Source organism: Echinops telfairi, unplaced genomic scaffold, assembly GCF_000313985.2.
Source record: "Echinops telfairi isolate 266 unplaced genomic scaffold, ASM31398v2 ScPeMD7_23;HRSCAF=83, whole genome shotgun sequence".
Taxonomy (NCBI): Eukaryota; Metazoa; Chordata; class Mammalia; order Afrosoricida; family Tenrecidae; genus Echinops; species Echinops telfairi.
This window is the reverse complement of record NW_022103920.1, coordinates 69,450,969-69,464,297: the sequence shown is the minus strand read 5'-3', so window position 1 is coordinate 69,464,297 and position 13,329 is coordinate 69,450,969. Positions and strand designations below refer to the sequence as shown.

The 13,329-nt window shown below is 44.4% G+C and overlaps 1 protein-coding gene across 1 annotated transcript in view; it reads right to left on the bottom strand.

Moving 5' to 3' along the window:
* The window catches only part of SCIN (scinderin), an 85,906-nt gene that overhangs the window by 13,826 nt on the left and 58,751 nt on the right, over window positions 1-13,329 (bottom strand). Inside the window, exons 10-13 of the mRNA XM_004702689.2 lie at window positions 11,131-11,221; window positions 4,768-4,938; window positions 1,444-1,621; window positions 1,058-1,179 (exon numbers count right to left, since the gene is read on the bottom strand). Of these exons, the coding sequence (XP_004702746.1) occupies window positions 1,058-1,179; window positions 1,444-1,621; window positions 4,768-4,938; window positions 11,131-11,221 (562 nt within the window). The remainder of the gene's footprint in view (window positions 1-1,057; window positions 1,180-1,443; window positions 1,622-4,767; window positions 4,939-11,130; window positions 11,222-13,329) is intronic.

The window sequence follows — 13,329 nt, the reverse complement described above, 5'->3', positions numbered from 1 at the left end:
TGTACGAATGTGCTGGAAACAATTGATGTATGTATGGATTGTGATAAGAATTGTATGAGCCCCTAATAAAATGATTAAGAAAAAACCCAACTGATTGGCTCATGAAGATGATCACTATGAGAATTATGCACCTTCAAAAGAAAGCATCTCTTTGAGACCAAACATTGATCCTAAAGCAAAGATGAGAAGGGAAGGGGGGTAGGGAAGCTAGATAAATGAAAACAGAATAACCAGAGTGGAAATGGTGAGAGATGTTAACACATTAAGAAAATGTAACCATACATCAGTACAGACAAGAGCTTTTGATATGCAGAATTCAGGATAGACAAACCCCCTCAGAAAGAGTAATGGTAGGAATGATTCCAGGATGGGGGGGAAGGAGGAGCAGATAGCAATGATGGTGGAATAACCCCGCTCAAGGGGTACGAACACCAGGATAGTAGGTGAAGGGATAGAATGGGCAGTGTAAGATATGCATAAATAGTAAAAACAATACATAATGTATTAAGGGTTTGCAAGGGTGGTAGGGTGGGTGAGGGAGGGAATAAAGGGAGAAAATCACAGTGGGCTCAAGAAAAAAGATAATGTTTTGAAATTGTTAATGCCAACAATTGTATATGCATGCTTGGTATAATGGATGTATGGATTGTTATAATATATGTAAGAGCCCTCAATAAAATGATTTATTGTTTTAAAAAAAGAACATGTAACCAATGTCACTGAGCATTAAATATAAGACTATTAAATGGAAATCTACTTTGCTGACTAAACTTTTATGAAAACACACAACATATTCTTGAAACATAAAAACACAACAAAGCCCAATGGACACGTGCTATCACCAGGAGCCAGAACTGGCTCGATAGAGATTAGCAACCACGTTTCCACCTGAACGCTTCTGTATTGCCATCGACTCTCTCAACTTCTTGGTGTAGGACGAAGAATATCAAATGTGACTTTCAGGTAAATTAAATCTGAGAATCAAGGAGCCCCGTGGCTGGCGCGCTCCCTCCCCGGTGCTGTGTAGATTCTCCCTCTCTGTCTCAGAGGCACTTACAAGGAACCTTCCAGTTTTGTTGGAACAGCCGTAGAGCCGAGGGGGATGGTCTTCAGCCTGGGTTTCCAGCAGTGGGGAGGTCTGGTAGTCTCTTTTTCCTCCAAGGGGGCTCCAAAATGCCTCTGTGGGAAGCACAGCAAATTAACCAACGCATCTTCCGGAGCACACAGTGGTATTACTCCACCTCAACAAATAATATTATCCAACCTTGACAAGGTGATTTAAGAAGGCAGTTAAATAGCACCAGGTATTATTATCTACTATGCAATTATGGAGGGATTCTTAATCCCCTATCACCATTAGAATGTTTCTATTTATGAAAAAACAAATGAAGCACGTGAGTAGCAATTACACAAACAATTTCTGGTTCATTCCTTTGGCCTCACCTGGCTCCTCCCCTTCCTGAATCCTTGTGGTTGTACACCGGAGAACACTTGCTACGTATTCCGCCCCTCTCTCCTCCTCCTGGCTGGCCCCTCGTCCTACCCAGATGTAGCCACTGTTTTGTCGCAGTTTCAGGATAAAAGCATCGTTGGAATTCAGTGAATTTGCATCAACATCCACCTAGAGCATCAAAAAGAAAAGAGCCTTTAAATCCATGATGGCTGACTCCAGGAAGCATGTCCCTGCAGGGGTCCCAGTGACAAACCCACACAGCCTCATCCTAACCCCAGATAATGAGACACCAACCACCATGGTGTCTGAAAGCTTGGAGTGGGAAGATTTTTGATTTGCATCCCTTGAATAGCCAACTGCCCCCAGATGGTGGCACAAGGCTCTCGGACTAAAATGAAGCAAAAGGATGAAGCAAAGATTTGGAAAAGATGTTCAAGATGTTCAAGGATACCACTATCATTGGGGCAGAGCATATAATATTCCCAAAGGACACAGACAAAGCAAAGTGTTTTTCTGACCCTATGAATGATCGGGCTTATCAAATAAGCAAAGGGAAATCTGAAAAATGTTTAAAAAAAAACTTTAAAGGGGCTGGAGTCCAAAGCAGGCAGTGATATCACAGATTCACTAAGCAAAGTTCCCAGACTTAGGTAAATGAGGAGTCAACACATGAGCCCGTTTATGGGGAATTCAAACGCAGCACTGATATACGCCTTGCCTTCAACTCTGAAGCTGTGCACCCATCTGAAGGTATCTGGGATCATTCTCGTGACCATAGGGTAGAGAGTGGGTCCTAGTTGTGTCCAGAGTCCAGGTTGAGGGTGAATTTAAAAGTGGAACCTCTGGGCTGGGGGCAATAGGTGCAGAGGTCCGGGCTTGGCCATGAGGGTGCGTGTCCTAGAATGGGCTTTTGTGACTTGGTGAGAACCACTGTCTGCCCAGTTTGTTCTGACACTCAGGGGCTGGGTGTGACCACGTGAAACCAGGGAGACCAGGAGGACCCTGTAAGATGGAGAATGAACAGCTGAGGGGAAGGAGGTAACCAAGAGTGATGTGCTTGAGGCTGAGTGCTGAAAAACCTTTCAAGAAGGAGAACAAGATTAACAGTCCCCTGCTGAGCTGCCAGCAGGTAGGCACAACTACATGGAGAGTTGGCTTCACCCAGAGCCAGGGTTTTGTCCAGAGTCCTGGCAGCACAGTGGGCTGTGCAGCCACCCCACGGGGGAAAGAGAAGAGCCTTTCTGTTCCTGTAAATGTTTAATGCCTCAGGATTCCTAGGTAGGGTCATTATGAGTCCGACTCACTGAAGGGCACTAAGATTTCTCATGGGCAGGGGTAGAGTTCTATTTTAGGACCTTGTCCCCGAGAGAAGAGGTAAGGGTGGCTGTCCCAAGTTTTAAAGACATAGCCCGGGGGATAATAAATGTTAGGCAATTGGCTCTAGTTCTCTCTCAAGAGGAAAGGGCCGATTGGCCCATGCTGAACAGAATTTATCCTGCTGGGATGAGGGCACCTTGGTAGCATCGTGCCTTACTTGTTGGGCTGTTACCCCCAAGGTCCCCAGGAGAAAGACGAGGCTTTTTACTCCTGCAAAGAGTTACAATCTTGGAAGCCCTCAGGGGAAGTGCGACCGTGTCCTGTAGGGTCACTATGAATCAGAATAAAACTCTATGGCAGTGAATACGTTTAGTTAGTGATGACGGTGGATTATAGAAACCAAGTCTACTGTTTGAGACTTTCGACTTCTAAACTAAGCTGGCTTCATGGAGACAGAGGGAGATGAGAGAAAGGCAACAAGAGCCGGTGCCCAGATAGGTACACGATCAGGGAGGTGTTTGCAACACACAGCATGAAAACCTTTGCCCCCCAGGAGATGAGAAGCAACAAGACCTTCACACGATGGTTTTGAGTCGAGCCTCTCAGGCTGGGAGTGAGAGGTATTGCCAGTAAAAGACAATACAGCGACTTCACTGAAACAGGAAAGAAGGCAAAATGTATACGAACAGAGGCAGACACGTGGGTGAAGTTCAAGGGGAAAAGATGAAGTGACTCTCACCTTTTCATTTCTGTTTCTGTGATCCTTGACTCTGTTACTAATAGAAAGCAGGGAGGTGGAGATTAATTGTGAGAGGGGAGAACCCAGGGCATATTGGGTGAGGAGGATTCATGAACTGGTGCCTGGGATTAAGAACTTCTGGAATCTACCCACTGTAGGAAAGGAACCACAAGACAGGAAGTAATTGTCAGACACTAGACCTTTGAACTGGAGATTGCTAAGGGGCTACGGTTAGTTGGACCCCTCAAATGAGTTGACGTGGGCCAGAGAAAGACTGCTCTACAAGAGCAAGTCAAAACAAGGAGAGGGAAGACTCATGGAGACAAGGACTGCAATCAACCAAGAATGAGAAGCAAGGGGCTGGCTGCCCAGTAGACGCCAGAAGAGGTCTGGAGGAGAGAGTGGAGAGGCAGCAGTCAGCACCCCAGCACAGAGGCCCTGGGGAGAAAGTCCCCTGGAAAGGACAAGGGGAGGATATATATCTTCAAGTGACAACAGCCCAAAAGAAGGGACAGGGAAGAATTCGTAGAGGAGAGGTGGAGGGTGGAGGAGAGCAGTGGCCACCCAGCGTTCAGGGCTCAGCTGACCGTTGTAGATTTGCCCAGGCTTGGGGAGGGGCAGAGAGAGCATGGCAGTTTAGGGGTGATTTAAGAGGCTTGCATTTGGTTGGTGCCTGAGGTCACTGGACTACGAAAGATGAAGGGCTCGTCCTGAAGGCCAGGAGCCTCCGCGATTTAGAACCCTGGAGGTCTTGTCTTCTGCCGCCGTGACATGGGGTTTGATTTCTTTCACAGCAGCTGCCAGAGACAGCTTGTTTGGCCAGTTGAGTCATGGTTCTGGTCCGAAGTGACCAAGCCCGCTTCCCACATTTGTTCCACGTGTGCAAACAAGGGCTCCCCCCTCTCAGATGTCCCCAGGGAGGTTACCTGACCATCACCCACCATCCATCTTGCGTCAGACCTTTCAAGGCAAAGCTTAAGCTGCCCATGCCTTTGGCAGCTTGATTGGTTGTGTTTTTCTTAAAATTCATCTGTCTGGGTCCAACTTTTGTTGGAAAAACTGCAAGAGGCCTGGCATCTGGAGTCTAACTTTACACTCAGCTCTCTCGGTCTCAGTAGTTTTGATGGTGAGCATTGGATTCATTATAGAAATGAAGGGAATTCCCTGGCCAATTCTTCACAAACTAACACTTGTTGACAGCCCAGCTTCTCTGGGAAGCCCATCACCAAGGCGTGTTTTTATGGATGCATGACGTTACCTCCACAATTCTAGTGATAGATGCGAGGTTTCTCCGGACTTGAAAGAGGCGTATCGGGGGAGCCGGGGCCTGACCTCCTTTCTTTGATGTTCCATTCTTGTAAATAATGAGCGGTCTGTCTCTGAACAGGCTCAGCAGGTGAGCAGGCTCTTTGCCTTGGGAGACTCGGATCTGGGGAGGGCGAGGGGGCAGCACAAGGGGATGGGAAGAGAAATATCATGAAGGATGCAATGAAAGACATTTGTATTTCCAGACGTGTTTATAATTTTCTTTTGAAAACAAAATAAAAACTACAAAGTCAAGAGCAGAGGGAGCAGAGGTTACTAGAACACATGGGCTAATGGTCATCCCGCAAAGTTTCCTCACTGCCAGAAGGTTTGTGGGCTTGTTGCTCACAACCAGCACCCAGGCTTGTTCATCTCAGCTGAACGCCCCCCCTCCCGTAGGCCTTTCAGTGTCCAGGCAACATAAAATTGTATGTTTGTCATCTCCTTCAACAGAAGGGGCAAAAATATTGATTTATGCCATCCAATATGAAAATTACTCTTTTTTTAAAAAAAAAAGAAGCCATCCTTTTACAGATGGATTTAATTCTCTCCTGCTAGGGATCTACTTCAGGAGGCTGAGAGATTTTATTCAAACACTTAGAAAATAAGAAACCCCAAATCCAATCAATAAGTTCTACATCCCGGGTAGTGAAATGAAAATTAATCATAAATCCATACAGGCAAGGGTAAGATTTCCATGCACATTTTTAAAAACTAGAATTTAAAAAGTGAATTTACTTTCTAACTTTAACTTCCCTATGACAATGGTATGTGTATCACAGCTAATATAACATAATATAACATGAGAATTTTTCAAGGTAAATTTAAATAAATAGTTGCTTGATTTTTACTGATTAGTTTAAGATCAAATTTTGGATTAGAAATGAATCTCTGATTTCTTACCTAAACTGTGGGTGAGTTTTATTTTTAAAAGTTCATTCTCCTTGCTTTTTGTTTATTTTGCTTTTTCACCTTTTCTTCTCTGTGCTGAACTGCCACTAAGCTGTCCTTCTGACCCTGGTCTGTCTTTCGGTGGATGGGACCGCTGAGGCACAGTCCATGAAGGAAGCCATTCAAAGGATGAAAGCAGCTACTGGGTGACAGCCCCCGGACATGGTGGGGCAACAGGAAGTACCTGATCAGCCTAGCACTTCCTGTCCTGTTGAGAAACCTTAATTGCCATGATGAGAAAAAAGAAATGTTTAGCATCGCACTTCAGGATGGTTAGTTCTTTATGAATTCTTGTAAAGTACTACCATCTAGTGGCGAGGTTGAGAATTGCTATTTCGTTGTCAATTTAAGTTCTAACAGGCTAATGATGAAAATTCACTTAATTGGACATATAGAGCAAATATTGTACCATTTAGCCATGGCATTTATACATAACAAATATATTCAAAGTTTTAACCTAATTCTAAAGGAATACTTCAGAGACTGATCAGATGACATCTGCTCAGGTAGTCCCCAGGTTACAAAGGTTTGATTTGGGGCAATTCTTTTTTAATTTTTATTAATAAATCATTTTCTTGGGGACTCTTACAGCTCTTATAACAATCCATCCATAAATTGTATCAAACACATTTGTAAATATGTTCCGTCATCATTTTCAAAACATTTTCTTTCTGCTTGAGCCCTTGATATTAGGTCCTCTTCCCCCACCCCCTCACTCCCCTACCCTCCCACCCTCATAGATTGCTGATTAATTATAATAATTATTATTTTCATATCTTACACTGTCCACTGTCTACCTTCACCCATGTTTCTGTTGTTCATCCCCCTGGAGGGCAGATTATACGTCGATAATGGCAGACAGTTCCCCATTTCTCCCTTCCCCCCTCCCCTCATGTTATCACTACTCCCATTACTGTTCCTGAGGGGTTTATCTGTCCTGGATACCGTGTGTTTCCTGCTCTTATCTGTACCAGTGTACATGTCCTGGTCTAGCCAGATTTGTAAGGTAGAACTAGGGTCATGGTAGTGGAGGGGAGGAAGCATTAAAGAATGAGAGAAATGTGTGTCCTGTTGGTGCTATACTGCACCCTGGCTGACTCAGTCCTTCCTTATGACCCTTCTGTGAGGGGATGTCCAATTATCTATAGATGGGCATTGGGTCCCCTCTCCGACCCCCATCAATATGCATCAATATATTTGTTTGGTTTGGGTGTTCTAATGACCAATACCTGATCCTGTTGACACCTGATGATCACACAGGCTGATGTGATTCTTTCATGTTGGCTTTGTTGCTTCTCTGCTAGATGGCTGCTTGTTTAACTTCAAGCCTTTAAGATCCCAGATGCTATATCTTTTAATAGCCGGGCACCGCCAGCTTTCTTCAACACATTTGCTTATACGTCCATTTTGACTTCATTGATCGTGTCAGGGAAGTGAGCATCACAGAATGCCAGGTTATTAGAACAAAGTGTCCTTGCATTGAGGGAGTACTTCAGTAGAGACCCAATGCATCTGGGCAATTCTTACTTTTGCCCTTTAATGCTATATAAATTTGATAAATTTTCCTTCACTTTCAAACAACAGAGCCAAGACCTACTAATAACAAATTGCTCATCATAATTATTTTCATTTGCTGTGCATGTGGTCTTTCAATCATTCAAGACTGGGAACAGAATAGGACTGCCCCACAAGGTTTCTAAGGCCATAAATCTTCTAAGGCCAAAAAGACTGTCATCTTTTTCCCCAGAGCAGTTTTGTGGGTTAATTGCTGTGCTGAAGACTATAAGAACCCTGTGCACCTTCTCCAACTGACCTCCAGGTTCTTACAGATACAAGGGCAGATCTCGCCCCAAGCCCAGGGACTGCCTGTATTTCATGGAGAAAGAATCTAGTGCATTTAGATAATTTAATCGTACCTTAAAACGTAAATCCCTGTATGTATGGATTGTGATAAGAGTTGTACGAGCCCCCAATAAAATGATTCTTTTTTAAAAAGAAGTAAATTTCTAAACAAATACTTAATATGTAGAAGGCACCGTGGATCTAACTGGCTTTATACACCTGCTAGTGTGTGCCTTAGAGGAACCAGCGGGAAGACCAAATTCCACAGCCACCGCATCTTGGAGTTCGTTTTAAATTCTCGGCCTTATCTCTATAGTTAATTATTACATTTGGGGAAGAAAATGCCACGTTGATAAAGGTGGGAAGGGGAAAATAAACCTAAAGAGACAAAAGAACTTGCATACTACATCCTCTCAGCTCCCTGGACGTCGGCATGAGGAAGGACAAGACAGTGCCCTGCCCGGGACGTTGACGGATGAGCTTTTAAAGGGGACCTGCTTTCGAGTTGAACCCCCAGAGATGCTTCTTCTGGGCAAGGCCGCAAAACCAGATGGCCGCACCTCGACAGAGTGCGCAAGCAGAAAAGGAGAGAAGGGAGGAAGGAGGCAGGACGGAGGAGGAGGAGGAAAGAGCAGACACACAGGAACAGCGAGAAACAGTCAGAGAGAAACGAAGCCGCCTTCAGTCTGCGGTAAGGAGCCCGGTGGTGAAGGGGTTCACAGTGGACCCCCAACGGCAGGGTCAGCAGTTTGAAGCTGCAGGAGAAAGACCAGTCCGATGACGAGTTCCGGTCTCCTAGGTGTGACTAGCCTTGCTATCAGGCAGAGGGCACTGGAAAGTGGAATAAGGCAGATGTAGCTAGGTGAACATTTAACATCTTATCATTTGATCTCCCTTTTGACCCATTTTAAACCTGTTCTAGTTTTGAAATGTTTCTGCTCTCTTTTCGATTGAGGTTTTCCTCTATTTTGTTATTGTTAGTCGTTTTGTTTTTGTATGGAGACTTAAGCCCGTGTATGTTCAGAATTTGAGATCCAGGATGGACGTATCTACAGAGACAGTAGCTTGGTTGATGGTTTCTTGGGTGAATGGCAAGGAAAGTTGGGAGGAGATGGGGCACTACCAACAAGGAGTACAAGAAAGAAGAAAATGTTCTAAAACATATTGTGGTGATGATGGTTTTTCTTGATTGGATTGAACTATTGCACATATGATATGTGTGGATTATGTGCCAATAAAACTGCCCCCCCCCCCAAAAAAAAAAGAGTTACAGTCTCAGAAACTCACAGGGACAGTTCTACCCTGTCCTATCGGGTCTCTGTGAGTCGGCACCAACTCGATGGCCATGTGCTGGGTTTGGGTGTGCATTTAGGCTTCACAATCAGCAATTAAATAAGCAATGACCAAGAGTTCCCAGGAGTCAGCGAAAAGGCTTTTGTAATACATAACAGATATTGCACCAGAAATTCTCAGCTGAGCTTGAGAAAACAGAAATGAGGTGGAACTAGGCTTGAAAGGATACCTTAGATTCAATAAGGAGAATTAGACATTGATATTAGAATCTCATTGTTTGATACTCAAACTTATCATTAAAAGTCAACACATGAATACACTTTTTAATGTATGTGTCTGATCACAACCAAACCCACTGCCACTGAGTTGATTCCAACTCACAGTGACCTTAGAGGACAGGGCCGCCGCCCACAGAGCCTCGAGGGCTATCATTTTATGAGGACAGATGGCCACATCTGCCTCTGCAGAGTTGCTGCACTGTTCAAACCGCTGCCCTTTCCATGCCCAGACGCGCCTGAGACACTGAGCTACCGGAGCTCCCTAGTTACACGTTCTACGTTATAAGTGTTCTAGAGATATGCTCTAACACGCATGATAGTTACACACACTGCATTATCAAACAAACTTGGTCCATTGATAAGCTTGGTCCATATACAGTTGGCATTTTTAATTTGAGTTCAGACAACTCTACAAATTAATTTGTAATTGCCACAAATTGCCAAATAACTCATCTCCCTCTTCTCTCTCTCATTATCTTGTCCAGTTCCTGTTCCTCTCCCGTCAAGCTTTTCTTGTATTTCTTCCTGACTCTCCCTCCGAGCTCTGTTATTCCCCGTGTCCCTCTCTATTTCCTCTCTGCTCCCTTCTCTCCCTGCTCTTTTCCTCCCACTTATTTTCTCTTCTCCCCAACCCTCTATGTCTTTCTCTTCCTCTCCCCGCACTGCCCACCTTCCTTTGTCTTCCCCACTCGTTGTGGGGGTTGTTGGACTTTGTTCCAGGCAAGACACTGGTGCCTAGAAGAGAAATGGGGATCCCTCAGAATCAACTCAATGGCAGAGAGTGAGAGCTCTCTTAACAAGGTTGCCTTCAGTTTGTCGATGTGCATGGTAGCATATGCACTTTTATGACAAAATATTTTTCTGAAATATTTACCTATTACCTATTTACCTATTAATTACCTATCTACCTACTACCTATTAATTAACATGATATATTTGTATTTGTTTTATAGAGAATTGTGTTCATTTCCCATTACTGATAGACCAAATTAACCACACATTTACTGGCTTATAACAACACAGATTTACAATCTTCCAGTTCAGGTGGTCAGAAGTCTGAAGTGGATCTCCCAGGTGTTGGCAGGAGTACGTTCTTTCTGAAGACTCTCAAGGAGACTGTCTTCCCTTGCTTTATCCAGTCCCTAGAGACCTCCTGCACTTCTTGGCTTGTGGCCCCATCACTCAGCATCAAAGCCAGTAATGGCTTGTCAAGTCTTTCTTACCTGGCATCACTCTAACTTTTTATGCCCCCCTACTTTTATGGATCTTTGTGATTTTCTACCTGGAAAATCTTAAGGCCATAGAGTTAGCAACCTTAATTCTGTTTGCAAACCCGATTCTCCTTTGTCATGTGATGTAATAAGTTCACCAAAAAATAAAACCCCCAAACAAAAAACACTGCCATCGAGTAAACTCTGACTCACTAACCCTACAAGACAGAGCAGAACTGGCCTTGTGGGTTTCTGAGACTGTACATCTTTACAGAAGTAGAAAGCCACATCTTTCTCCTGAATAGATACACAGGTCCTAGTAAATAAGTAGTGGGTTTCTTGGTGGAGTGTGTGTGTGTGTGTGTGCGCGCGCGCACGCCAAGATTTAACACGAGCTGGAAGTGTGGACACCCAAATGACTCAATGTGAAGTAATGGTCATGACTGACAAATGGTATGGTTTTAAAAGGTATGTTTCTTCTCTGTTCATAAATAAATAAATTAGTTGATTTTCCATTTTTCATTTACTTGTGTTTGTGTCTTTTTTTTTTCTTTGGAATCGGTATGACATGAGTAGAGCAATATTTGAATTTCAAAATGGGCATAAAGTTAATCTCAAGGAAAGGTCCCTACTTCCACTTGGTTTTAACTAGAAAATGGATTAAGGCCCCATATGTCAATTCAGAAGCAGAGTAGCAGAAATGTAACTTTTATGAATTTTTATGGACAAACGTATCCCAACCTGCACAGCATTTCCTCCAAGGGACCGGTCCAACTGAACAGTCAGGAAGGCAGATGTCGTCAGCTCATCTCTGGTGGCATTTGCTCCTTGCCTAGGGGAAGCATCATAAAATAAAGCAGGCTGTGTTCATGTTTTAGGACATCCTAATGTTCCTTGAAGACATCCTAATAAACATATTCAGAGAAGCTGGCTTAATATGAAGAAGAAAATTCCTCCAATCCGGATTGGAGGAAGGCTTATTAACAACCTGTAGTATGCAGATGACACAATCTTGCTAGCTAAAAGTGAGGAGGACTTAAAGCACTTGCTGATGAAGATCAAGAATTGCAGCCTTCAGGATGGATTACAACTCAGTGTAAGGAAGACCAAAAACCTCCCAATGGGACGAATAGACAACATCATGATAAAGGGAGAAAAGGTTGAAGTTACCAAGGATTTGTTATGCTTAGATCCACAATCAATGCTCATGGAAGCAGCAGTCAAGAGATTAAAAGAAGTATTGCATTAGGTAAGTCTGACCGAATGCAGTACTGACGAACTAAGGGACATCTGACCCAAGCTATGGTATTCTCCATGGCATCATTTGCATGTGAAAGTTGGGCATCGAATAAGGAAGACCACAGAAGAGCTGATGCATTTGAATTGCGGTGCTGAAGAACACTGCAAGTACAATGGACTGCTAAAGGGACAAACCCGTCTGAATGCGAAGAAGTAAGGTCTGGGTGCCCCATAGAGACAGGGATAGCAAGACTTGGTCTTCCACACTTTGGACAGGTTGTCAGGACAGACTAGGCCCTGGGCAAGGACATCATGTCTGGTAAAGTGGAAGGGCAGTGGCAAAGAGGAAGATCCTCAATGAGATGGATTGACACAGTGGCTGCATCAATGGGCTCAGGTGCAGGAACAATTGTGAGGATGGCTCAGGGCTGTGTAATGTTTCATTCTGTTGTGCATAGGGTCGCTGTGGGTCAGAGCCATCTCAATGGTACCTAAAAACAACAACAATAAACGTATTTCAAGTACAACCTTAAGTAATTATGAAAGATCAAGAAGAAAACAGTTGTTCAAAATAAGCTTTGACAGCTATAGTTTTGTTCTCCCTAATGAAAGGCACCGATCACAATATAGTCTTTCTTATGTTGTGAGCCCAAATTTCCCACGAGTCTATCCCTGCTGTAGTGGTTATGCATTGGACTGTGATCCACATGGTCAGCGCTTCGAAACCACCAGCAGCTCCTCAGGAGAAAGACTGGGCTTTCTGTTCCGGGAAAGAGGTACAGTCTTGGAAACCCCAGGAAGAGGCTATGAGTCAACAGCAACTTGATGGCACTAAGTTGGACATGTTTTTTTTTCCTTTTAATCATGGCTAACAAGGAGCCCTAGATATGCTATTGGGTAAGCATTGGATCGGTAATAACAAAGTCAGTGGTTCAAACCCGCTAGCCGGTCCATGGGAGAAAAAATGACACTCTCTGCTCCCATCGGGATGCACAGCCTCAGAAACAGCCGGAGCTGGCATCAGTGGAAGGCAGGATGAGCAGGCTGCCAGCGCCCTGCAGAAGACCCCCCAGCACAGGGGCAAGTGCGGGACCACTGGCAGCGCCGTGCAGAAGACCCCCCAGCACAGGGGCAAGCGCGGGACCACTCAGCATCGTCCTGGATCCTGAGGCAGACCTGAGCCACAGCTGCACTTCCCGAACCCTCTCTACATTTGGCTTCTTTTCAGAAGGGAAACAAATTCATTTAAACAATATCATCAAGGGTTTGCTTCTATTTTGCATTTACTACTTTTCTTTCTTTCTCTCCCACTCCCCACCCCCTGCCCCGGAGTATCATATGAGGAACCTGTATTCTTCTGACATCCAATAAAGACTTCACTCCTTGTTTTGCTAGGTTCCTGACAGAGTGGCCATGCCCCCATCCATATAAATGAAAACTAATCTGCTTTATGGATGTATTGCACAGGGGCCACGTTTTCCACGACGCTCAAGCTACCACACAATCTACCTCTGCCTGGACTTTGAAATCCCATGCCGAGGGGCTGGGGTGAGTACAGGGGAAGCAACCTACTGGGTCTGACATGACTTCTTTTTTATCAAGTGGTGGCGCTCATTGCTCATTAAAAGTAAACGGTCCATGACAATGGGCTTGACTGCTTCAAGAGACTCGTCACTGCCGTGTTCAGTGTGCGTAGTTTCC